The 21,778-nt window shown below is 52.5% G+C and overlaps 7 protein-coding genes across 7 annotated transcripts; 4 read left to right on the top strand and 3 right to left on the bottom strand.

Moving 5' to 3' along the window:
* Positions 1 to 497: 497 nt before the first annotated feature.
* On the top strand, positions 498 to 2,193 carry RHO25_010320 (uncharacterized protein; the record flags this gene model as incomplete). Its single annotated transcript, XM_023602764.2, has 2 exons — positions 498 to 1,595; positions 1,648 to 2,193. The coding sequence occupies 2 exons, from the start codon at positions 498 to 500 to the stop codon at positions 2,191 to 2,193; spliced, it is 1,644 nt and encodes a 547-aa protein (XP_023450733.1).
* Positions 2,194 to 3,433: 1,240 nt separating this feature from the next.
* On the bottom strand, positions 3,434 to 5,523 carry RHO25_010319 (uncharacterized protein; the record flags this gene model as incomplete). Its single annotated transcript, XM_023602765.2, has 6 exons — positions 3,434 to 3,592; positions 3,651 to 3,980; positions 4,038 to 4,355; positions 4,409 to 4,735; positions 4,789 to 5,097; positions 5,152 to 5,523. 6 exons carry the CDS (start codon positions 5,521 to 5,523, stop codon positions 3,434 to 3,436), a joined length of 1,815 nt encoding a protein of 604 aa, XP_023450732.1.
* Positions 5,524 to 7,723: 2,200 nt separating this feature from the next.
* Positions 7,724 to 9,466, bottom strand: ELP3 (Elongator subunit; the record flags this gene model as incomplete). The annotated part of the gene is made up of 1 exon (XM_023602767.2): positions 7,724 to 9,466. The coding sequence occupies one exon, from the start codon at positions 9,464 to 9,466 to the stop codon at positions 7,724 to 7,726; it is 1,743 nt and encodes a 580-aa protein (XP_023450730.1).
* Positions 9,467 to 9,733: 267 nt separating this feature from the next.
* Positions 9,734 to 10,973, top strand: TCA8 (Succinate--CoA ligase [ADP-forming] subunit alpha, mitochondrial; the record flags this gene model as incomplete). The annotated part of the gene is made up of 2 exons (XM_023602768.2): positions 9,734 to 10,267; positions 10,458 to 10,973. The coding sequence occupies 2 exons, from the start codon at positions 9,734 to 9,736 to the stop codon at positions 10,971 to 10,973; spliced, it is 1,050 nt and encodes a 349-aa protein (XP_023450729.1).
* Positions 10,974 to 12,433: 1,460 nt separating this feature from the next.
* RHO25_010316 (uncharacterized protein) lies at positions 12,434 to 13,936 on the bottom strand (the record flags this gene model as incomplete). The annotated part of the gene is made up of 4 exons (XM_023602769.1): positions 12,434 to 12,699; positions 12,750 to 13,469; positions 13,530 to 13,612; positions 13,665 to 13,936. 4 exons carry the CDS (start codon positions 13,934 to 13,936, stop codon positions 12,434 to 12,436), a joined length of 1,341 nt encoding a protein of 446 aa, XP_023450728.1.
* Positions 13,937 to 14,280: 344 nt separating this feature from the next.
* On the top strand, positions 14,281 to 15,837 carry RHO25_010315 (uncharacterized protein; the record flags this gene model as incomplete). The annotated part of the gene is made up of 3 exons (XM_023602770.1): positions 14,281 to 14,610; positions 14,671 to 14,820; positions 14,908 to 15,837. The coding sequence occupies 3 exons, from the start codon at positions 14,281 to 14,283 to the stop codon at positions 15,835 to 15,837; spliced, it is 1,410 nt and encodes a 469-aa protein (XP_023450727.1).
* Positions 15,838 to 16,190: 353 nt separating this feature from the next.
* Positions 16,191 to 18,303, top strand: RHO25_010314 (uncharacterized protein; the record flags this gene model as incomplete). Its single annotated transcript, XM_023602771.1, has 3 exons — positions 16,191 to 16,288; positions 16,348 to 17,335; positions 17,419 to 18,303. The coding sequence occupies 3 exons, from the start codon at positions 16,191 to 16,193 to the stop codon at positions 18,301 to 18,303; spliced, it is 1,971 nt and encodes a 656-aa protein (XP_023450726.1).
* Between the last annotated feature and the right edge of the window lie 3,475 nt (positions 18,304 to 21,778).

The raw sequence follows: 21,778 nt of genomic DNA, 5'->3' as shown, positions 1-21,778 counted from the left end.
AGAGAGAGGAGTGTACATGGTGGAAGTCAGGTTGGTGGTGTTATGCTCATCGTCAGCGCGGCCAACCAATCAGCGACGCGCGTCCGAGGTCGTGCCTTCTCCCACTCCGCAGAACGGTCGACGGCAGCAACAAAGACGACCGACAAAGAGAGCTGCTGTCGACCTCGTGCGCCCATTCTGCTGCCACAGCCTTCCCGCAGACTCTCCGAACCAGCGCCAGACGTGCAGCGACGGGAATGGATACCCCTCGCCGCCCTCTGCTCAAGCCATGTCGCCCACCGCGGTGACGAGCGCCCTCGTGCTCCTCATATCAGCCTCGCTCGTGCCTGTCGTGACTGCTGCGACTGCTCCCGCTTCATCACTCACATCTTTCGCAACAGAACGACTTCTCCGCAGTCAAATTCACCTCCGCCACTCCAGCGACCAAACGCATCACATCACGAGCACGAGACAAGCATGTGGTGAATACAGCGACCCTCAACACGACAATACCAAACATGTCAGATCCGGAGTCACAGCCGCTGTCTCGCCACGACAGTCTGATCTCTGTTGCATCAGCAGGCAAATCAGAGTTTCCAGCTGAGCTGGTTGGGAAGAAAGTACTGCTCGCCACCGAATCACTCGGACCCGTCAACGGCGTCTCGAGGACCACGCAGAGTCTCGTGGACTATCTCCGAAATCATGGCGTCCATGTCGCGACCTGCGCCCCCTACTACAAAGGCCAGCCCATCACAGCCGACTCGAAGCCGGAAAGGCTACCCATCGTCAACAAAGATTGGACGAGATCGATTGAAGCAAAGGCAGCCTCGCTAGGCTCGAGAGCGATTGGTGGAGCGTGGTCCTGGCACTTCGATCGTGATGATCCCGAAAGGGAGACCCAGCCGCTGCTCCAGACCCAGCAGAAGCCACCCATGCTGAATCGTCAGAGGAGCGAGGACGCTCGACGCAAAATCCAGCAGGCTCGTAGGGAGAGAGCAAATCCCGAATTCCGCCTCCAAGGCACGCCTCTGCCATACAACCCCGACCTCACAGTGGCCTACCCATTCCGTCTCGGAAAGGTGTATGACAACACCTTCAAGCCCGATATCATCTACCTGGCGAGTCCCGCTTCAGTCGGTTTCCAGTTCCTGGTGCAACTACGGCAACTCGACAACGCTCCCCCGACGCTGCTCAATTTCCAGACTGACCTCGCTGCGTATGCTGGAATTCTGTTTGCGTCCCCTCTTGATCGCTATGGCGCTTGGCTGTTGCATGTTGTGCAAGGTTTTCTGTTCCGCGCTGCTTGCGTGCACACCATCTTCTATCCCTCGGCATATGTGCGCAAATACATGGAAGGCACTGGCGCTCCATCAGAGAAGATGATCCAGCTTGGGCGTGGCGTTGACACGCAACTTTTCAATCCAAGCAAGCGCGATGACGAGTACAGACGATCTATAGCTCCAGATGGAGAGATCATCTTCTGCTGCATCTCGCGCATTGCGCCGGAAAAGGGATTTGAATTTCTCGCACAAGCTGCCATGAAGCTGAAGGAGACTGGCCTCAAATTCAAGCTGCTCATTGTGGGCGGCAACAAGAATCCAGCAGTTATGAACGAGGTGAGTGGTCATCTCGCGTACGACAGATGTGTTTCGCTAACAGCTACTCCAGGTCCAAAGCTATTTCAAAGAAATGCAAGATCAGGTGGTCTTCACCGGCATGCTCCGTGGCGTCGAGCTCGCCAAAGCATACGCTGCGGCTGACGTGTTCCTGCACTGCTCCATTACCGAAACATTTGGTCTTGTGGTACTGGAGTCCATGGCCTCTGGCGTGCCAGTCGTTGCTCGCGATGAAGGTGGCCCCAGCGAGACTGTCAAGCATGGACGATCCGGCTACCTTGTGCCACCGCAAGATCTCGACACATTCGTCGACTATGCCTACGAGCTTGGGACCAATCACGCACTTCGCGAAGAGATGATCGGCAACGCTCGCGAGCAAGCCTTGAACACTACGTGGGATAAGATCAACAACCAAGTCGCGATGCGGCTCACGGAGGCGTTGCGTGAGTCCAGAGATCAGCTACAAAACGTTGGCTACTACGGCACATGGGCAGCGATGTTCCGTGTCTATTTGGCTGTTGGATTGGTTTGGATCTTCTGGTTCATTGCGGTCATTCCTATGCTGATCTGTGGATTCGTGCATGGGCTTTTCAAGTAGGCACTCATATGACACGTGCCCAGCAACAAGCAGCGGAGGCAGACATAGCGCGCTCACGTAAGGCACGAAGCTGAAGGCTGGCCAGGACCACATTTTGGATATGTCGCGTAAACGACGGGGACTTTTGGGAGGATGACTTGATATTAGCACTATACCCGACAGATCGTGCGCTGTAGCGGCCGAATGAGATTGAAGCTTCATTGAATGCATTATGCTCTTCGATATCACGTAAAGCTGACAACACCTTGCGAAAGACGATGAAGGTCGCGGCTTGCCAGTGTTCCCGCAGCTGTGAATACGCTGGGCAAACGGGAAGCTGGCGGCATCGTGGTATTGGTCCTCATAATCTAGGCCTTTCGCAATATCCAAGGTACTGTGCGTACACTCATTCGCATCGTTCACGAACGCAAGCTTGATGCAGCACTTCTTCCATGTTGTTGCCAGCGCAAGCCGTTCTGAAGTATAAGTTCCATCCTAGAGGACTGTGGATGTGCACACTCCAAACCAGACTACCAAGAAGAGCACACTCGACGAGTACCCAATCGATCAAACCAGCAACGACACTATTCCACGAAGCATCCTCCAACTCTCTGCCAAGCCAAATCAAACGAATACTCCCAAGATCCTGGTCAACATCATCAACGATAATGCCCCACAAATCTTTCAACTCCTACGACGGCAAAAAGCGCTGGACTTGTTGTGGTGCTCGTTCTCGTGGTCCGCTTTGTCTGATGGGCTTGTGCGTGAAATCGAGCAAGAAGGACCCACCTGAGATGGGATTGGGAAAGAAGGCGGCGATTGGCGTTGCGGCTGTGGGTGCGGCGGTTTATGTGGGGAATGAGTATCGGCGGAGCAGGAAGGAGGAGAGGAGGAGGGGGTATTACTGAGGAGGTGAGATCAGAATCGGTACGGACATGAGCAGACGGATGTGGGAGTTGGTGGTGGCGAGAGAGAGAGGGGAAGTTGGGGCCTGTGAGGGATTGTGGATTTATTTGCTGGTATTTCATTTGTGTCATGATGTGAAGAAGCCGTCGGAGTGATGATTGAGGCTTGATCTGAGATTGCGCAAGTATCTCAAAAGCTCGCCTCTGAGTGTAGCTCAGCAAAACTACTTCTAAGAACTTTTGCTTCTAAGATCTCTGGTGAAGGTGTAGAAAGACAAGCTTGTACGCCTGATCCTTTGTGGATTCCTTATGTGGAAAGCCTCTGTTCACAGCCACCTGTCCGCACTGATCGCCCTCTAAGCACAAGTCACAGCAACTCGAGTCACTGCATCGCTACCGTGAAGGAAGTAGCCTGGGTTACCTGGGTTCGTGGAGTTGAAAGTGTAGCCAAGCTGGCCACTGCCGCGGTTGATGTACCAAATTGGCTGGCAGTTGATCTTCTCAACGTCGATCGACTAGAAGGAGTGTCAGTACAAGCAGCCCTCATGATTTTGAGCAATGAAAATCACTTACCGCATCAGCGCCCTTGATCTCAATGCTCGTAATGTTCTTTCCGCGGAGATCTGCGGCTTGTCCGACATGGATGGAAGCAGTGCTGTTCTTGCCTTTGGACTCGTGCGCCGTAATGTCGAGGGTAGGAGTGGCATCGCGAGGCTTCATTGCCGAGACGTCGCAGAATACTTCAACTCGAGTCACCTTTGGACGGTCTTTGGTCATAATGGCATAGCCGTTCTTGGTGTCGCTCAAAAATGCAGCGCGGTCCTTCTTCATCGGAGATCCGGCTTGGCTTGCGCCAGTGTCGAAAATCCAGACTGGGAGACAGACGACTTTGCTAGACTGGACCTGTGAATGATGTCAGGAGAGCTCGAGAATGAGAACGGGGACGAAGTTCGAACTTACGCCATGCCCTGTACCAAGTTCGAGCGTGATTATGTCCTTGCCAGTTGCGTTCACGCCCGCACCGACACCCACTGGCGCAGTGACAGAGCCGGACTTGCCATCGCTCTCTCGAAACACGATGTCTACTGACGGCTTTGAGTCGTCGGCGCGAGCAAGAAGTTGTGGTGAGCGGCTGCATTTGATGGAGACTTTTGTACAGTGGCCATTGCCGAAAGTCTGGGCAGGAGAGCCAGGCTCGGACGGAGTAATAGTAGGACCCACGACCGGGCCAGTATCGCTGAAGTACCAAGTTGGCTGACAGGTTACACCCTCGGAGTCCTACGGAGAGTGTCAGTACGGTACGGGCGGGAACGGGGTGAGAGTCGTCATACCGGATCTGTTGAATCGATCTGGACGCTGTCAAGTGTATCCTTAAAAGCGATAGCATTGTACTCCCGAACCTGGCCAGCAACAATCCAGTCGACTCTCTTGACACCGTGACCGCCGAGAACATCGATTGTGATATACCCATCCTTGTCTTCGCGAGCCATAAGCGATGGGGAAGAGCTGCAGCGAAGACCGACAGTGTCGACTCTGCCGTTGCCGAACACTCTGTTAGGAGTACCGACCTCATTTCCAGCGAAGTCAAGACCAACGATTGGTCCACTGTCGGTGAAGTTCCAGGTGGGTTGGCAGTGGACGTCGAGCAAATTGAGACCCTAGACAAAGATCGTCAGCTAAGGCAGAGGGAAATGCAGTCATGGCAACCTACTGGAGACCAGCCACCAATGGAGACCTCCGCGATGTCTCTGCTAGAGAACTCCTTGTACTCGTCGAGGATCAAAGGGCCAGATTTGATAGTTCCGTCGACATTGGTAATCTTGATCAAGAGCGATGAGGTTGTGTTGTCACGAGCAGAAAGCAGCAACGACGAGCAGCTGCAAGTCACCCCGACGGAGTTGACTTCGCCATTGCCAAAGGTCGAGCGAGGGTAACCGGGCTTAGAAGGGGTGAAGTCCAGTCCAACGATAGGACCACTGGAAGAGAAGTACCAAATTGGTTGGCAGGTGAGAGAACCGTCCTGGTGAGCGATGTTAGTGAGTAGTGAGTAGGAAGAAGTAGAATTCGAACGTACAGTGCAGCTGGCGGAAGAGGTGAGGTCGATGCGGTCAATGTCTTTGCCCTCGACCTGCACATACTCGCCGAGGGTGACCGAGTGGGTGCTTTCAGTTCCGTCAGAGCTGTGAACTCGAACGGACACTGCTTCGGAGTCGCCCGTGACTGCTGGTGCAGCCAAAGCGGCGCCGATGGCCGGGATGGCAGCAAGCAGGGAGACCTTCATACTGAAGGTTGTTGCAGCAGCTGGTGGTCGAGTGTCTTTGTTGTAGTTCAGCTTAGGCTGGAGGTGGTTGTCGTGTTGTCGGCCGTGATTGTTGGGGCGTGGATTGGTGCTGCCCTTTTTGTGCTCAATGCTGCGGCTCAATGCTGCGGCCCAATGCGAGCACATGTGAGCAGATGTTGGTCTATCTGCTGAATATGCCTGTGATGTAGCTGAGGTGAATGTGTGGAGTTGTTGCCTCAGACACCAAGTGAAGACAGGCAGGGGCGCAAAGTCGGGTCAATGTGCGCTTACTTGTGAAGCGCTGTGCTCCTTTCGTCGCCACATCATGATGGACGAGTGGCTTCTGATCATCTAATTACATGAAATGAAGCGAAGGCATACTTCATGGCTGGACTTCCTTTACACATTCGCAACAGCACTGTCGGCATCTTGAGAAGCGAAGGCTTGTAGCCTAACATGAGCTACACTATCCAGAACTCCCGCCGCTTTGTACCTGGGTATTTCCGTGCGTCTAGAGCGTTCGTCACCTCTTCTGAAACACAACGCACCAACCCTACCCACTGTACTGCGCGAATAGTGTGCGTGTTGAACACGAAGATATCGTGTTCAGCTCGGGCAACAGCACGGAGCACCATGAAACAAGTTTCTTCTGCGCCAGGCATGTCTTTGTACGTATGTCGACAGATATAGTCTCCTTCTTTCAGCAAAGTCTCCGCTGGGCGAGGTGGTCCATTCACACTTCCGTAAAGCTCAAAGTCTTGCACGTTCAGATTCCAGACATAGGTCCGGTCGTTAGTACTATCTGGCATGAGCACACGTCCGAAACAGAGAAGGGTAATGCCCAGGCGCTTTGCGGAATCATTGAATAAAACTTCCCGGACATTAGTTTTTTCTTCTAGCTGTTGGGGCATATAGGGAGAAAAAGCTGATACAGTGTGGAGGCAGCTCTCTGAACAAGTCTAGTTGGGCTTGGGGTTGTGGCTTGCGAGATTCCACTCTCCAATCCGGTATCCACGAGGGCAATTCAGGATCTCGCGCTACACCCATGGCATGCTGGCTGGCAGCGACGAGAAGCATATCATCTGTGTAGATGATCTTTGCAAGATTGTAATATACCTGCGTGCAGTCGATCGTGTAGTCCACGAGAACCGTCGTCTTGGTTTCACTGCAAAGACTCATCATCGCGTAGACACGATCTCTCTCGTCGGAACAGGAAAGGTGCCGAAGCTCATACAACACTTCGCCGAATTCGGTGCAAGATATGCTCAGCTGCTCTTTCTGATCGGGCTCGGAACTTCTTGGGAGATTTGAAAACAGCGCAGAGATTGTCCGGTCTCTGCGTGTGTTGTCTATACTGCGCACAAGCTGAAGGGCTTGCAACACGACTGAAGAAGGATTCTGGTATCGCAACGCGGTTGATGAGCGATCAGTGTATTGTAGTGCGCGAGACCAGAAAGTTCCTTGCACAAGCGCCAGATGCATCCCATCTATCAGAGTTGCAAATTTGATTTCGGCAGAGCCGCAAATGAACTTGATGTTACTCGCGTGTACTAGCTCCTGCACGATCCAGAGCCGAGTGAAGTATCTTCTGCTCGCGAACACTTCCCACAAAGCAGCGTGGTCCCGTGTGAGAGTGTCGTCCCACGGGTGCTCCGGTCCACGCACAAGTGCCTGACAAAGCTCAAAAATGTGATGCCCATCCTGTATGGATGAATCTTCACCGATCCACGCCATTACATTGTGAGCAGATGAGTAGATCTCAGCCATGTGCTGTACTTGTTGTGCCTGCTCTTTAGGATCCTGTTGGTTGATGCAGATGGCGTCGACCCACACAATGTGACTCCGGTTGTATCCAAGGCGCAGGTGCCTCAAAGCTCTACTCAAATTGCCAGTGATAGGGAGTTTGACATTTTGCACTTCAATGGAGTCATGCTCGAGGACTTGGTCACGAAAGGGTGGCTGCCAGGTATAAGACAGAGCGTCAAATTGACGATGCCACCGGGGTCACTGGGCCTGCATCGAATTTGCCAGAGAGCGGATCATCTAGACGCGACGCTGGATCCAGATATCGGAAGCGAATGTGTAATTGCGTCTGACCTCTGCCCACATTCGAGCCTTGGGAAATAGGAAATAACTTGTAGACGCGAGCAGAGTCCCAGACTTTGGCAGCACGTAGGCGTCGTCTCCTCGGCATGACCTAGACTGTAGCTTATGCGTGTTGTAAGTTGAGCAAGCGATCAGTCGAGCTGCAAGACTGAGAAGGAGCTGGGCTGCTCTAAGCCACTGCCAAGGCAAGGCTGACAGCGGACGCGCTTCCAGACCGAAGGATGTGCCGTGTGCTGTGCGCCTCAAAGGAGCTTGGGCCTCACTCTGCATCACTACCGTCGTCCTCCTCCAACCACTTGCTCATGTACGGGCCATCCAACCAGTAACCAAGCCTTCTGTAATATCCTCTGACACCAACACCAGAGATGATGGCAATCTTTTTGCTCCCATGTTCATCCCTGGCAATGCGCTCAGCCTCCTGCATGAGGAGCGTTCCATAACCTTGATGCTGCGACTTTCCCTTCACTCTCTCGTGGATTGGCACAGCAGAGCCGTAGACGTGCAATTCACGAACCAGACTCGACTGCTGCCCGGTCAACTCTTCTCGGAAGGTGTACTTTTCTGTGCACTTTCGCAACCGCAGCAGAGCGATCAAGATGTCTTGCTTCGGGTCTTCGTATGCCAGAAACGTTTCCCACCCACCATTCGCAACATAGTCTCTTCGCACGAGCTCGACCTGATTTGGGCGAATCTTGTGCTTGACCTCGTTAATTCCCACCTCTCGTGTTCGCACATCCCGACATGTGGTCCCAAAGTCCTTCATTCGGGCCAACGCCAATTCGCGAAGGTTGCCGTTCTCCACTCCCGACGTCACAAGTGGCATGGGAATGTCTCGTTGCACGCGGTAGATTCTCGTCCATGGTGGAATGAGAGCCAATATTCGTGCCACGATATCGATCAGCACATTCGGCGTATAGTTCTTGTACCGACCCGTCCGCCACAGCTCGTACAGACCTGTGCCGCGAATGACAAGTGTAGGATAGATCTTCAGCCCGTCTGTTCGAAAAGCTGGGTTGGAAAAGTATTCTTGAAATTGAAAGAGATCGCGTTCGAGACCTACGTTGGGCAAATCGGGCATCATGTGTGAGACGACTTTGAAGCCAGCATCTTTAGATTGGCAGAATGTCTCGCAGACTGCTTTGACAGTGTGCCCTCGATTTGTGTCTCTTGCAACGTCCTCGTACAAGCTTTGCACGCCGACTTCCAGTCTCGTGCAGCCGTAGCGAAGCATGTCGGAGAGATGTGGTGGCAGACAGTAATCTGGCCGGGTCTCAATGGTGATACCTACGCATTTTGTCGTACTCTGCTCTCCTGCCAGCACCGCCTCGTCGACCTGCGATGTGGAATATCCAGACAGAGCATTGTGTAGCTGCGAGATGAAGGTCTCGCGGTACTTGGGCGACAGCGACATGAACGTGCCACCCATGATGATGTACTCCACCTTGTCTACGCTGTGTCCAAGATTTCTTATCTGATCTACCCGCCCTCTGGCCTGTTCAAAGGGATCGTATCGTGCTCTTATCGCGCGCATGCTCGTCGGCTCGTAGCCGGTGTATGACTGTGTGCTGTACTCGAAATCGGAGTCTGGGCCACCGGGGCAATACACGCAGATGTTACCGGTATATGCGATATGAGGACATCGGTGCGGCTTGCACATGACGGCGACCACGGCGATGCCTGAAGCACTACGGATCGGCTTGGCTATGAGTTTGGGGAGGATGTACTTTTTGTACTGCTCGGGCACGGCGGCGATGATGTCTGTGAGAGGCGGCTGCCGTGACAGGTAGTGCTTTTTGGAGAATGACCCCCGCAGCGTGTTCAGGTTGAGGTCCTTCTTCTTTGCATTGGGCTCTTGTGATCGGATCCAGTCTTCGACCAAGTAGTTGGCAATGTCGGCGCATGCTCGCACGTATCGCTCGTTCTCGGGTGGCAGTTTGGCTTTGATCGCAGCTGGCAGTCGTTTGTGCCGCACGTCGGTCTGTGTCTCCGTCATCGTCGCCATGTTGGGTGTCGTGTTGACGGAGGTGAGGTGAGGCGTCGGTGCGTGACGTGCGCGAGAACAATTGATGGAGTCGACTGGCTTCGCGTCAAATGTGCAACTAGCGCGGTCTTGGCGGCAGGAGCCGTCGGGTAGAGACGGAGGTGAAAGGCTATTGGAGCTCTGAGCTTCAGCAAAACAACAGACAGCACCACCACCGCCAACCCTCCACTCTCCCTCCTGCTCTTCCCACGCTGCGCAGAGCTGCGACGGCGCGAAATCACCTCCACCATGCAGTCCATCCGCCAACCTCTCACGCGCGCCCTGCGAAATGCCCCGGCCGGCCTGACCAAATCCGTTGCGCCTGCCAGCTACGCTACCATCTCCGCGCAAGATGCTCCTGGCCAGCCTTCGGGCTATGCAAAGACCGGCCTGAACCTGCGCATCACCAAGGACACCAAGGTGCTGTTCCAGGGCTTCACCGGCAAGCAAGGAACCTTTCACGCCCAGCAAGCGATCGAGTATGGCACAAATGTGGTCGGAGGTACAAACCCAAAGAAGGCTGGCAGCACACATCTCGACCGCCCTGTGTTCGCGACAGTAGAAGATGCACGGAAACAGACGGGCGCTGACGCCAGTGTCATCTTCGTTCCACCTCCGCTTGCTGCTGCTGGTATCGAGGAGGCACTCAAGGCGGAGATTCCTCTCGCCGTGTGTATCACCGAGGGTATCCCACAGCACGACATGGTCCGAATTACAGATATGTTGAAGACTCAGGACAAGACGAGGCTGGTCGGCCCCAACTGTCCTGGTATCATTGCTCCGGTGAGTCGAGCCCGTACAGCGTCTCGTTTTTTCCACTTCCCTGATGAGCCATTTTACATACAAAACATATGATAGGAAGAGTCTGACCTGCCTTTGTGCGGGATTGATTATGTTATACGGATCTGATATATCTGCCCCTCCTCTCGCACTGCATCTCTTCGGCAGTCTCGCATGTGCTAACGGAAAGCAGGGCCAATGCAAAATGGGCATCATGCCCGGCTTCATCCACAAGCGTGGCCGTATCGGTATCGTCTCTCGTTCTGGAACCCTCACCTACGAAGCCGTCAACCAAACCACGCAAGCTGGCCTCGGACAATCGCTCGTCATCGGTATCGGTGGTGACCCATTCTCCGGCACCAACTTCATCGACTGCCTGCGCGTCTTCCTCGCCGATGAGGATACCGATGGAATCATCATGATTGGCGAGATTGGTGGTAGCGCGGAGGAGGATGCGGCAGAATTCTTGAAGGAGTACAACACTGGCGGTAAGGATGGTCGAGGCAAGCCAGTTGTGTCGTTCATTGCTGGTATCTCTGCTCCTCCGGGGAGACGTATGGGACATGCTGGTGCGATTGTTTCTGGAGGCAAGGGTGGTGCGGATAGCAAGATTTCTGCGTTGGAGGGCGCTGGTGTGACTGTGGAGAAGAGCCCGGCGAGCTTGGGCAAGACATTGAGGGATCAGTTCATCCAGAGGGATCTCTTGTAGGGGGTGAGATGGACGTGGAGCATCGGATATACCTCGTTTCCTACTGGTTCGGTTTGACGGCCGGGGAAGGCGCTCTTGTATAGCTTTTCCTGTGGTGCGTGTCTGTATCTGTCTATGTAGAAGCATGTGTTGCATGGCGTTTTTCACTCCAGCCGTTTGCGGCGTAGGCAAGTCCAACGACGAGTATTCCAAAGATCCGGCTGTACCGCCCGGCAACCAGATTGTACTTTTGGTAGCCCGTCAAGCATTAAATTCGCGGAAAAGTAGGAATACTGATGAGATCTCCGGAACTTGGATGTTTCACGTTGCATCCTATCCAGAGATCTGGCAGCGTTGAAGACGCCAGAGGCACGGAGAGAAGAGATGACGAACGACTATCTCTGAGAGGCCGACTGCATCACTTCGCAGCACGTTTGAACGTCTGACAGCATTGAAGAAGCTAGAATTACAGAGAGAAGGATGACCGAGGATTCTCTCCGCGGACCCGACTGCATCACGTCGCAGCCCGTCTGAACGTCTGGCAGCGTTGAAGACGCCAGAGTTACGGAGACAAGAGACGACCGAACACTCTCTCCGCAAGCCGGACTGCATCATTTTGCAAGCAGTCCGCACATCTGGCCGTGTCGAAGACGCCAGATTCGCGGAGAGAGAAGATGACCGAGCATTCTCTCCGACAGCCCAACTCCGTCACTTCGAGCCGGTCTGGACGTCTGGCAGCGTTGGCAACATCAATTCTGCAGAGATACGACCCCAAAGACGCCAAAGTCACGGAGAGAAGAGATTACCAAGCGACATCTCCCAGAGCCCGACTGCATCACTTCGCAGCCTGTTTGAACTTCTGGCAGCGTTCAAGACGCCAGAGTTACGGAGAGAAGAGATAACCGAGCATTCTTTCCGACAGCCCGACTCTGTCACTTTGCAGCGGTCTGGACGTCTGGCAGCGTTGACAACATCGATATGGCGGACAAACGCTCCCAGACACTTGGTGAATGTGGCATGACTCGAAGGCTCGGGTGCAATAGAGCTGCCCCCAAGCCGTGATCTCCACGCAAGGGAGCTTCGAGGGGATGTTGAGTATGGAGGCGCGGGCGAACCGATTCGAAGCTTCTTGAACAACTGGTCCATCGCCCCGACCACCTTCTCCAGCTAAAAGAGCAGCGAGCAGCTTTCCATAATGGAAGCGATGCGGCGTCCAGACGCGAGAGTGAGGATTGCTCGCTTTGGCTAAGCTGAGACCGAAATGCCGACATTGACGGTGAAAATGGAAGAAGGTTGATGAATTTCACGCCTCTGCGTTGAATTTCTCGCTGCTACGAATCTCTGGGTGCATAGACCGAATGCCTGCCTTTGCCCCTGTTCAATGACATCCTTCCACGAAGATCCATCACCTGCTACCGACCTAAGCCCCGTCCGTTCATCCCTCCATCTTCAGCTACGTCGGCGGTGTCGTGCTGCGGAATCTAGGCGAGTGGTCCTTGCGGCGCCGTCACATACATCCCACGATCACTGCTCACAGTGCCAATACGTCGAACCTGAGGAAGAGGCATGATGATGCGTCGCTGAGACCCGTCATCATCGGTGAAACCTTTCACACAGACTGCTCCGTAATAAATGCAGTGATCACACGCCTCTGTGGCATCGCTGTTCATCTCAGTCGGTTGTGACCTACGGAGCCTACGGACCAGGCACCGGGACTGGGTCGTAGGCGTGAGGAGGCTTTCCAAACCTGAAACCGAGTTAGCCATGTCCGAGACGATCTTCTAAAGACAATCTTACCTGCTTTCGTGCGGAAATCTGCCAAGTCATCGGGGGCGAAGTTGATTCCGAGATTGTTCGCGGAAACGATGTTGCCAGTGAGAGGATCAAGAACATCGAGGTTCGAGATCACATCTGCAAGAGAGTGCTTCAGGTTGGTAGCTTTGGACTGACGCCATCCAGGCTCTTTCTGAATTGGTGCAACCGCGGCTGAGGCTGCGGTTGCAGTCGGAGCTGCGCCTGCGGAGGTGGCAGATCCAGAGGCGGTGGGTTGTACGGTAGCGCTTGAGAGGGCAGCCGTGCTGGAGAAAGGCGCGGCTGAGCCTGCGGAGGTTGAAACTCCGGAGACGGTGGGCTGAGCGGTGGCGCTTGCGGTGGTAAAGGTATCAGTCGCACTCAAATGAGCGGACGGGCCGGTGAAACCTACACCACCTCCAAGGCCAGTGACACCGTGACCGGTGGAGGAAGCGAAGGGCCAATTGCCAGTGAAAGTACTCTGTGCTGTGGAAGCTTGAGCCGCCGGGCGCCCTGCAATGTCAGGCAGGCCTTCGTGGAAGTCATCCATGTTGATATCGCCCATGTCATCTGAGCTGACTCGACGTTGTGAAGCTGTGAGTTCCGAACGAGAAGACGATTCCGCTAGCTTCTGACGCTTTCTCGATAGTGATATGGCGCTGGAAACTTCTTCACGCAGCTGCTGGACCTCGCCACGAAGACCATCCACGTTCTGTGAGATGGACTCTGTCAGAGTTAGTTCTGGGACATTCGATCGTTAGGGAGCCAGGGCGTCGGACTACTCACCAACCAGATCCAGCCGCTGCATCTTCTCTCGGAGTTCGTTCTCGTTGGTTGCGCCAAGTATCACACCCATGACTTCCTGCGTGCTAAGACCGAATCAGCTCAGAAGTCGACGAAGCGGGTGGGAACCAGAATTACTGTTTCAGCCTAGACTCTGCGTCCTCCGCTGCTGCTCGACGGCGCTCATTCTCCTCGCTCTTGCTCTCGAGCTCTTGAATTCTGCTCTCATATGAGGCCCACTGACTCTTCTGCTGATTGTAAATGTCTGCCGTGCGACGTAGCAGGAGGCCAATGTCAGGATCGATCTGTGCCCCATGGGTGTTGAGACGCGCAGCCAACGAATCGCGTTGCTCGTTGAGTCGCTGGATCAGCTCCTCTTGAGTCATAGGCTCGTCTTGATGAACGTCCATCTTGACACGGGTTGTAGTATCCAATCGCGCTCGAGTTGCGGGAGGAGAGTCGGGCTGACTGACAGCAAAGTCGGCCTTGCGATGAGAAGCACTTAACTCGAACGGAAACTAGCTCTGAACAAAGCCTGATTGCTGTACAAACCGGGAACAACAAACGACCATTCTTATATGAAAGCCGCAGGGGTGAATCGCCCTAAGTCTTTCACACGTGACCGAGAGTGAAAGCCTAGAGCATCGCCGGCGTTCACCCTTGCAGCACGAATCTTCTCTGTCTACCAAGCCTTCGGACTCCTTCGTCGCTCGATCCACCTCCACCTCGTCCATCGCGCGAGGAACACATCGCCATGGCTGCCGCGAATCGCATCTCCAGCTTCTTCAATGTGCTGGGCGCTGTTGCGCAAAACAACGTCTTCGGCGGTCTTGCACAGAATCAGCAGGTCCGATCGTTCTATCTCTCGAGTTTCACGAGCGAGCTTATTGCGAAGTGGGACGGAGATGATACCGCATCGCTGCTAAATCTGGTCGAGGGCATGGAGGCCACAAAGTCACCCAAGCCGCAGAGCTCGCGCCTGAAGAAGAACAAGAAGATCTGGAGGACACAGAGCATGCTCTTGCTTGCTCAGCGAGACCAGGCTTTTATCAAAGGATTCTTGGATCGGACACTGCCGCAGCAAGTACGTACATGGTTCCAAACACCACTGAATAACACACTGATTGTGCGGCTTCGTCTCTAGGTCCTGCAGGGGAAAATACTGGCTCCAAAGATTCGGAAATACGACCAGAATGGCCCACTTCAGCCAATGATTTACGCCAACTTCATAGCAGACCGCCACGGCCTTGGGTTGACGTGCGACGGCTACGACTGGTTCCTCACGGCCATGGAGGTAAGTGGAAGATTCGACAATTCGATGGCGATTTGGCATAGCACTTTGTACGGCTATCGAGAATCCAAGCTAATAAGTTGCCTGTAGGTCGGTGTTGGCTTGGTGCCAGATCCGGCCAACACTAGGACAACCATGATGGGAGGACAGAATGTGTACGACGGTGCCAACTGGGCATATCAGCAGGCTAGACCCAAAGGCACCAAGACCTTTTGGGCAGGCGTAGATATGCCCACGCTAAGGAAGAATGTGCAAAAGCTCGTGGCAGAAAACCGAAAAATGGTCGCAGATGCGCGTGCTGCAAACAGCGATCATCTGATTCCCAATCCAGAGATTGGATGGGGATATCGCGGATACAACCGACTTCACAATCACAACAATCTGGATGAGAGCTCGCCAGACATTTTCCGGTACGCACAGTTGGTGCTAAGGCATTTATTCCGCGGCAGAGGCTTCCGCCTTCATCAATTCATACTGTTCGACGTTTGGAACGAGGTCCAGGCTGGCATCGGCGAGTCGCTGGGGTCGCAGCTCGGCGAGGCGTACATTAACCACGGAGGATTCAATTTCGACCAAGCTGGAGTGTCTGATGCTTATTCATGGAGTATGACAGCTAGGCAGTGGCACGATGTGCGCACAGCAATCGATACCGACGCTTACCGCACATCCATCTTCACTCGTCTCCAGGCCATACATGACCGAATCGATCAAGCAATGCAACCAGATCGCCACATGGTTGAGGGCCACGAGCTTTTGAACAGAGTGAACCAATGCAAGATCGACCTTGCTGCCACTAGTGGGCTACTGGAGGACTCCATCAATGCTATCAAATCGGCCATCGATCTTCATGAACAACAAGTCCTCATTCGAACCGACAGACTAGCTCTGCTCAGTTCAGAAGATGAGTTTATGCAAGAGTTCGCCAATGATCTTCACAGCCTCGCTGATATGGAAACTCTGGTGCTGTCTGAGGACACCGAGCGAGATGAGGCACTGGAGACGGAACGCGTTCATGATTAGTGCAGAAGGTGTGGGTGAGTGGTGGGCCGAGCTACTCAGCGTCGCCGTCACTCAGAGGGACTGTGCGAGCATGGAGCCCCTTTTAGCTTAGAATGTGAATAGCGTTTTGTTAGCTCTTTCAGCGCTGCAATGCAATGTAATGTAATGCAAGCCCCTAAAGATCTTGACGCCTCATTATCGTTCCGGTCTCAGCGCGAAGCTTCGTAATGACGCGAGAAGCGACAAGTGAATGACCTGCGTTATCACGTGACTTAGCCAAGACGCTAGTCTAGCACTACCTGCCGCGTTGTGCTTTCCAACGCACTCGAAGTCGATCGAACCCAAGCAACACACCAACACCGCGGGCGACAAATATGGCGGCGGCACCGGCGCTCGGTGACGACCTCTTTCAGCGCGGCTACCTCGAGGTGCATCGGGTTGAACAGAAGCAGCTCGAGGCTACAACATGGCGGTAGGTGTTGGCGCTTTGACTGCGAAAGAATATCTAATCAGCAGCTGACTCATGAGCAGACTACGCGCTGCAGCGTACGCGAATGCGCCTCTCCCTTCGTTCCAGGATCAGCTCAACGATCTGGAGGCAACCAAGTCGAAGAACCACGCCGCGTCTGATCTGCTCAAGACCTTGAACAGCGTTCGGTTGCCTCGCGACTTCATACGCAACCTCGAAGACAAGATCGACGAGCTTGAGAAGGGGCAAGGCGAGAGGCTGAGAGACATGGAGCGGACGTGCGTTCAGCTACTCGGCTTCCTCAACAAGTACGTCAAGGTATGGCGTCAGGCACAACTCCATAATTTCGCCAACATCAGCACCGCCTTTGGTGCGGCGGCTGCCTCCGGTGTGTCCATGCTTGAACCAAATGAGGAATATTCGCTATCAGAACTTCGAAAGACCATGGATGATAGCAACGGCAATTCATGGACGCTGGCAAAAGTTCACGCCCGCGTCCGTCGCTTGAATGATGAGCTTCAAGAGCAGAAGAGGCTGGCCGGCCGAGTGAAAGACCACGAGGATGCTGTCCAGCAGCATCTCGATCAGATTCACAACCTGATGGCACGCGAAGCGGAGCTGAATGTAGAAGTGGCTGAGCAAGCCAAATCAATCGGCAAATTGGAGGCTCATGTGACGGAGCTGGAGACAACCGTCAGTGGCTCAATCCCTTTTGATGAGCATCAGGCTGAAATCGAGCGTTGTCGAGAGGAATACTCGCAAACCCGTGAGAATACGGATGACAAGAAGAAAATCGAAGAGCTGGAAGACAAGATTCTCTTGCTGGAATCTGTCACTATTCCTGGGCTTGAGAATCAAGCCAGGAGGCTACAATCCCTGCTGGATACGGAGAGAGAGTCGCACAAGAAGCAAGACATAGAAATACGGGCCACTGCCAAACGCTACGGCCAGGACGTAAGACTCGAAGCCGACGACACCGTGGTTAAAGTCATGCGACGATTGTTCTCTGCGTACAATGTCGGGCCAAATCCTAACCTCGTGGGATCTGCGGTAAGTTTGGCAACCGTAACCCGGCGCAGCGCCGTATGCGAGTTCCTGAAAATACGACGCGTGGCTAACCAGTTTTTCTACAGAAGCGAATCCTGACACTGCGCCCACATCCTCCAGGTACCCAAGGCCTCTTCAAGGTCCGAAACAAGAGCGCTCTGGATTGGGTCTTGACCACGCGAAACCAGAGTGTCATCGATTTCCAGTCCAACATCATGGAGCGACTGTACATTGCCGCTTGCGGTGCATCGAATGGCGTTCCGATTCTCCAGGTCCTGGAGATCATATCGTTCCAGCAGACAACCCAAACTAAGGCTCAATTGGCCAGCGACTGGCAACTCTACCTGATCAACACGCTCTGGGTCCTCCTTTATGATCGCACGTACGATGAGGGCGACCGAGAAGCACAGCAGCTCGCGGCCTTGCGCGTCGTCGAATTCATCATAAAGCTCGAAGTCGCTATTGCGGAACCGATCTTTCGCACGTACTGCCAGAACATTCTGGACAGCTTCGGCCCCTCATCAAAGACGCCCGCGACTGCAGCATTGGCTCGATGGGTTGACGTTACAGTCAACCATGGCGAAGGAGAAAGTCTTGTTCTCCACCAATACTTCACTTCAAGTGAGACAAACGCCGAAACACCGGATCGAATGAGTATCGTTCCCTCTGGAACATCTCACTGCACCATGTTGTGCGCGTATGAGTGTTGCACTGTCATCGACAACCAAGACAACACAGTAACGGTGTACTCTTGGGATCAGGTGCGCTGGACCCCAAGTGGTCTGCACAGCAGGCTGGAGACCCTCGAGTTCCAGGGAGACCGGCATCGCCGCCAGGGCGATAAGATCATACCTTTCCATCAAAAAGTTCTTCGTCATGAGGGACGAGAGGAGATTCATCGCGTGCTTGAGCGGTTCGCACCGGGCGCCATCACAATAGCATGTAACGAAGCTGTTACACAGTTGCTTTGAAGAGATGCAGGAGAGGCACGAGTATCCTGTGTCAGCAGTATGAATGGCAAATGCCATCAAACTGGGCTAAAGAAAAGTGGCATAGTTTCGTGATCATAGAGGTAGTATGAATGGCGAGGCCATCAAACTAGGGCGGAGATCAAAGTAAATCAGATCAAGCTGTCAGGACTAACCTATCGTAGCCTCTCGAAGTCAACATTAGCTACCATTACGCCTCGGGTACCAGGAGATCGCCAAAATTTGATGCTTTCCGAATGCCTATGTCACCTCGAGGGAGCACAGGCCACAGCTATCGCTATCCTAGATCCAGACATCACCATTACGCCACGCAAACTCCATCTTGGATCGAAAGTGGAAGACACCTGCTGGCATCTTCCTGAACCGTAATTTCAAGGTCCAGCGACATTACCTCGATGTCATCATCTGTAGTGCAGCGCAGAGGATCGTCGAAGGTCGGCATTCGGTCCTCCAGAGATGGAGAACCGGCGAATTGCGAGTTTCTGACCTCCTCTCTTCCCTCAAATAGCAAAGCTGGAGATCCGCCTGACTGTGAATTTGTGACCGGCTGGCACGTCTTGGTGACTTCAGACAGCCGAATGTCTCCGTCAATCTGCAGAAGATTGTGTTCTAGCCCATGGCCTCTCATATCTGGTGTCTCCCCCCACGACACCACGCCACCACGGCCCGTATCGTGGCCTTGTCCATTCGATCCATCTGAGTACCAGGGTTTCCCGGCGTGATCGATCGATGCGTTTGAATGCAACAATGGGCCATCGATGTGGCCTTTCGACCATTCCCATTGGGCTGCCGATTGATAATACGTCAAAGTGCGTGCGGCAGTCGTATGTTCTCGCTTAGCAGGTATTCAACAACGTTGCCAGTCCCATCGAACGGCGACGATGGACTAGAGACTGGATTGTTGATCTCCGAAGGATCGTTCAGGAGACCAGCCTGCGAAGTTTTTTGTTCCAAAGATCTCTGCTCGACATTACCCTTTAGTCTGCGCCGCTCTCGCGGCATCATGTAGGGTCCACTTGGAGATGTCCAGTTCGATGGCAATGGCTGTTCCTGATACTGACCCGCCCGAATGTGCTACAGCGGCGACTTCTGATACTCCATTCCAATCGGCTCGAGAGTGAGTTTTTACAAATTGCCGCTTTGAACGATCCATTCTCCGTATGGTTTGTGAGGCTTGTTGCAGAGACTTCCGGATGAGAGGCAGTCAACGCATGTCGTATCTGGACCGTTCCTCGAGCACGAGCACTGCAAAAGTCGAAGTTAATGAAAAATCTCGCTTCAGTCGCAGTTAGAACATACTCTTAGGCGGCTCAACTGCCGACAGGAATAGCAAATAATGAGCGGCCAGTTCAGTTGTCGAGCGATGTCGATCTCATCCGTTGTTAGTAGCGGATGTTAGTCGTCTTTGGTCATCCTTACTTGCTTGGCTTGGATCCAGAGTGGTTGGCATGCGATGTTGAACGATTGCGAATGCAGGATGAAGTGGCTACAAACGGAAGCAAACATCACTGCCTTTGCTGCACTCTTCCGCTGCATGTACAGCATGCATGGCCTGAGAGTTCGGCAGGGATGAAATCTTGAGCTCGTTGTCTCTCGAATACGCTTCCAACTCCGTTTCATACACCCAGCACCCAGATCGCTCTTCCTGATCTCACCCGTGTTGTCCATGGCTCAACCGGTATCATCCCGACTTCTGCACTGAACGCGAGTCACGCCTGCACGCTACCGAACGCGTGCATGGTTTATGCGGCTGCCAGCAACTGGACGCAGCGACCATACTGAGGCAGATCAAGCGACCCGCAACTCATCTTGTTAAGTCTAGAGAACACACGCATGAGCCAGACCCACTCCCAACGCGGCGCAGTATGGTCACACAAGGTAGTACTGCAAGTTGGTGGCTCTGGACGAACGCCATCCAGACGCTTTCTGAATTAGTACAGCGGTAGCTAAGGCTGTGGTCGAAGCCGATGCTAGAGCTGCGGATGTGGAAGATCCGGAGGCGGTGGGTTGCGCAGTAGCACATAACGAAGCGGTCGTGAAGGCGCATCTATATAAGGCAGAGAATATTACAAATAGGTAGGTTGAATCCAGAGTAAATGTTGTTTAGCTAATCTATGCCGCTTCGCCTAACGCGCTCGTAGGGGCTAACTACGAGAGTAGCTTATAGTGCGGAGATCGTCCCGTCTTCCTCGGTAGTGTTTTTATTATCGGCTTATACGTAGAACGAGCGGAAAGAGGCTTTAAAATATAGGGTGTCTCTTAATTATATCGAGATACTTATATAACTACTAGTTCTTAGAGGGCGCGGATTAGAGCACGCTCTAAGTAGTATCGTCTATACGCGTTACTATATTCGTCCTATCCGGCATATTAGTTAATATATATTCTAGAGCTTAGTAATATTAAAGTTAAAACTCCCGTACTATAAGCTAAAGCTTCGTCTATAACTTTAAGTTAATTCGGGAAGAGTATTATATAGCTTAACTAATAAGTACCTAACCTTCCTTTTATATATACTTCGTTCGTATTTAGTACTATACCTCTATACTACTTACTTCTATATTTATATAACGCGTCTAGTACTCTTACGCGCTTCTTTACTTCTCGTATAATTATACGAAAACTATCGTAGCGACCTCTATAATTTGTCGGCTATCTAAACGAGCTACCGGTTATAGTATATTTATATATAGCTCTAATATTACCGAGAGACTTTATATACTTATTAGAGTAGATAATAGTGCTACTAATAGATCGCGAAAGTCTTACTACTAACGATAAGAGACCTTCCGCTATAGATAAAGCGATTACTACTATATAAGACCTAAAGCGTAAAGTATACTATATATAAGAGTAGAATATAGTAATATATTAAGCGCCTCTAGACTCTCTATCTAGAGATATTAAGAATAATTCTTGCCTTCTTCGTTTATATACGTTCTATATACTTTTATCCTATACTAAGTATAAGTAGTACTAGCCGTTATACTTTAATATCTAATAAGCTACGCCTCTCGAGCTATATACTCCTAGCTCTTATACTATAGTAGAACTAGTAATTAGTTAAGTAGTATATAACGAAGTTATCTAGCGTACGAGCGAATTTAGAAATAAAATAGAAATAAAGCGATTCGAGGACTAGTATAAAAGGATTAATACGTAGCAAAAGAAAAGCTAAATCGCTTAGTAAGCTAGCCGCGAAACTAATTCTTATTTAAGGATACCGACGAGAACGAGCTATTTTAAGTCTATCTATAGCTCGATAAGTTTAAGGAACCTCCCTTACTATATATAAGGACTTACTACTAGCTCTAGCGTTTTCTTATAAGCGCCTCTTACTATCGTTTTCTTAGTATATATAGGATGCCTATCGCTATATTATAGCTAAAGGACCGATATTATAACTATAGAAGGTATATAGTAGGAAGGGTAGCTCTATATATATACTAGACTATCG

The sequence above is a fragment of the Cercospora beticola genome, chromosome 7 (genome assembly GCF_033473495.1).
Source record: "Cercospora beticola chromosome 7, complete sequence".
In the NCBI taxonomy this organism is placed as follows: Eukaryota; Fungi; Ascomycota; class Dothideomycetes; order Mycosphaerellales; family Mycosphaerellaceae; genus Cercospora; species Cercospora beticola.
The sequence above is the reverse complement of the archived record's forward strand: the minus strand, read 5'-3'. Positions and strand labels throughout refer to the sequence as shown.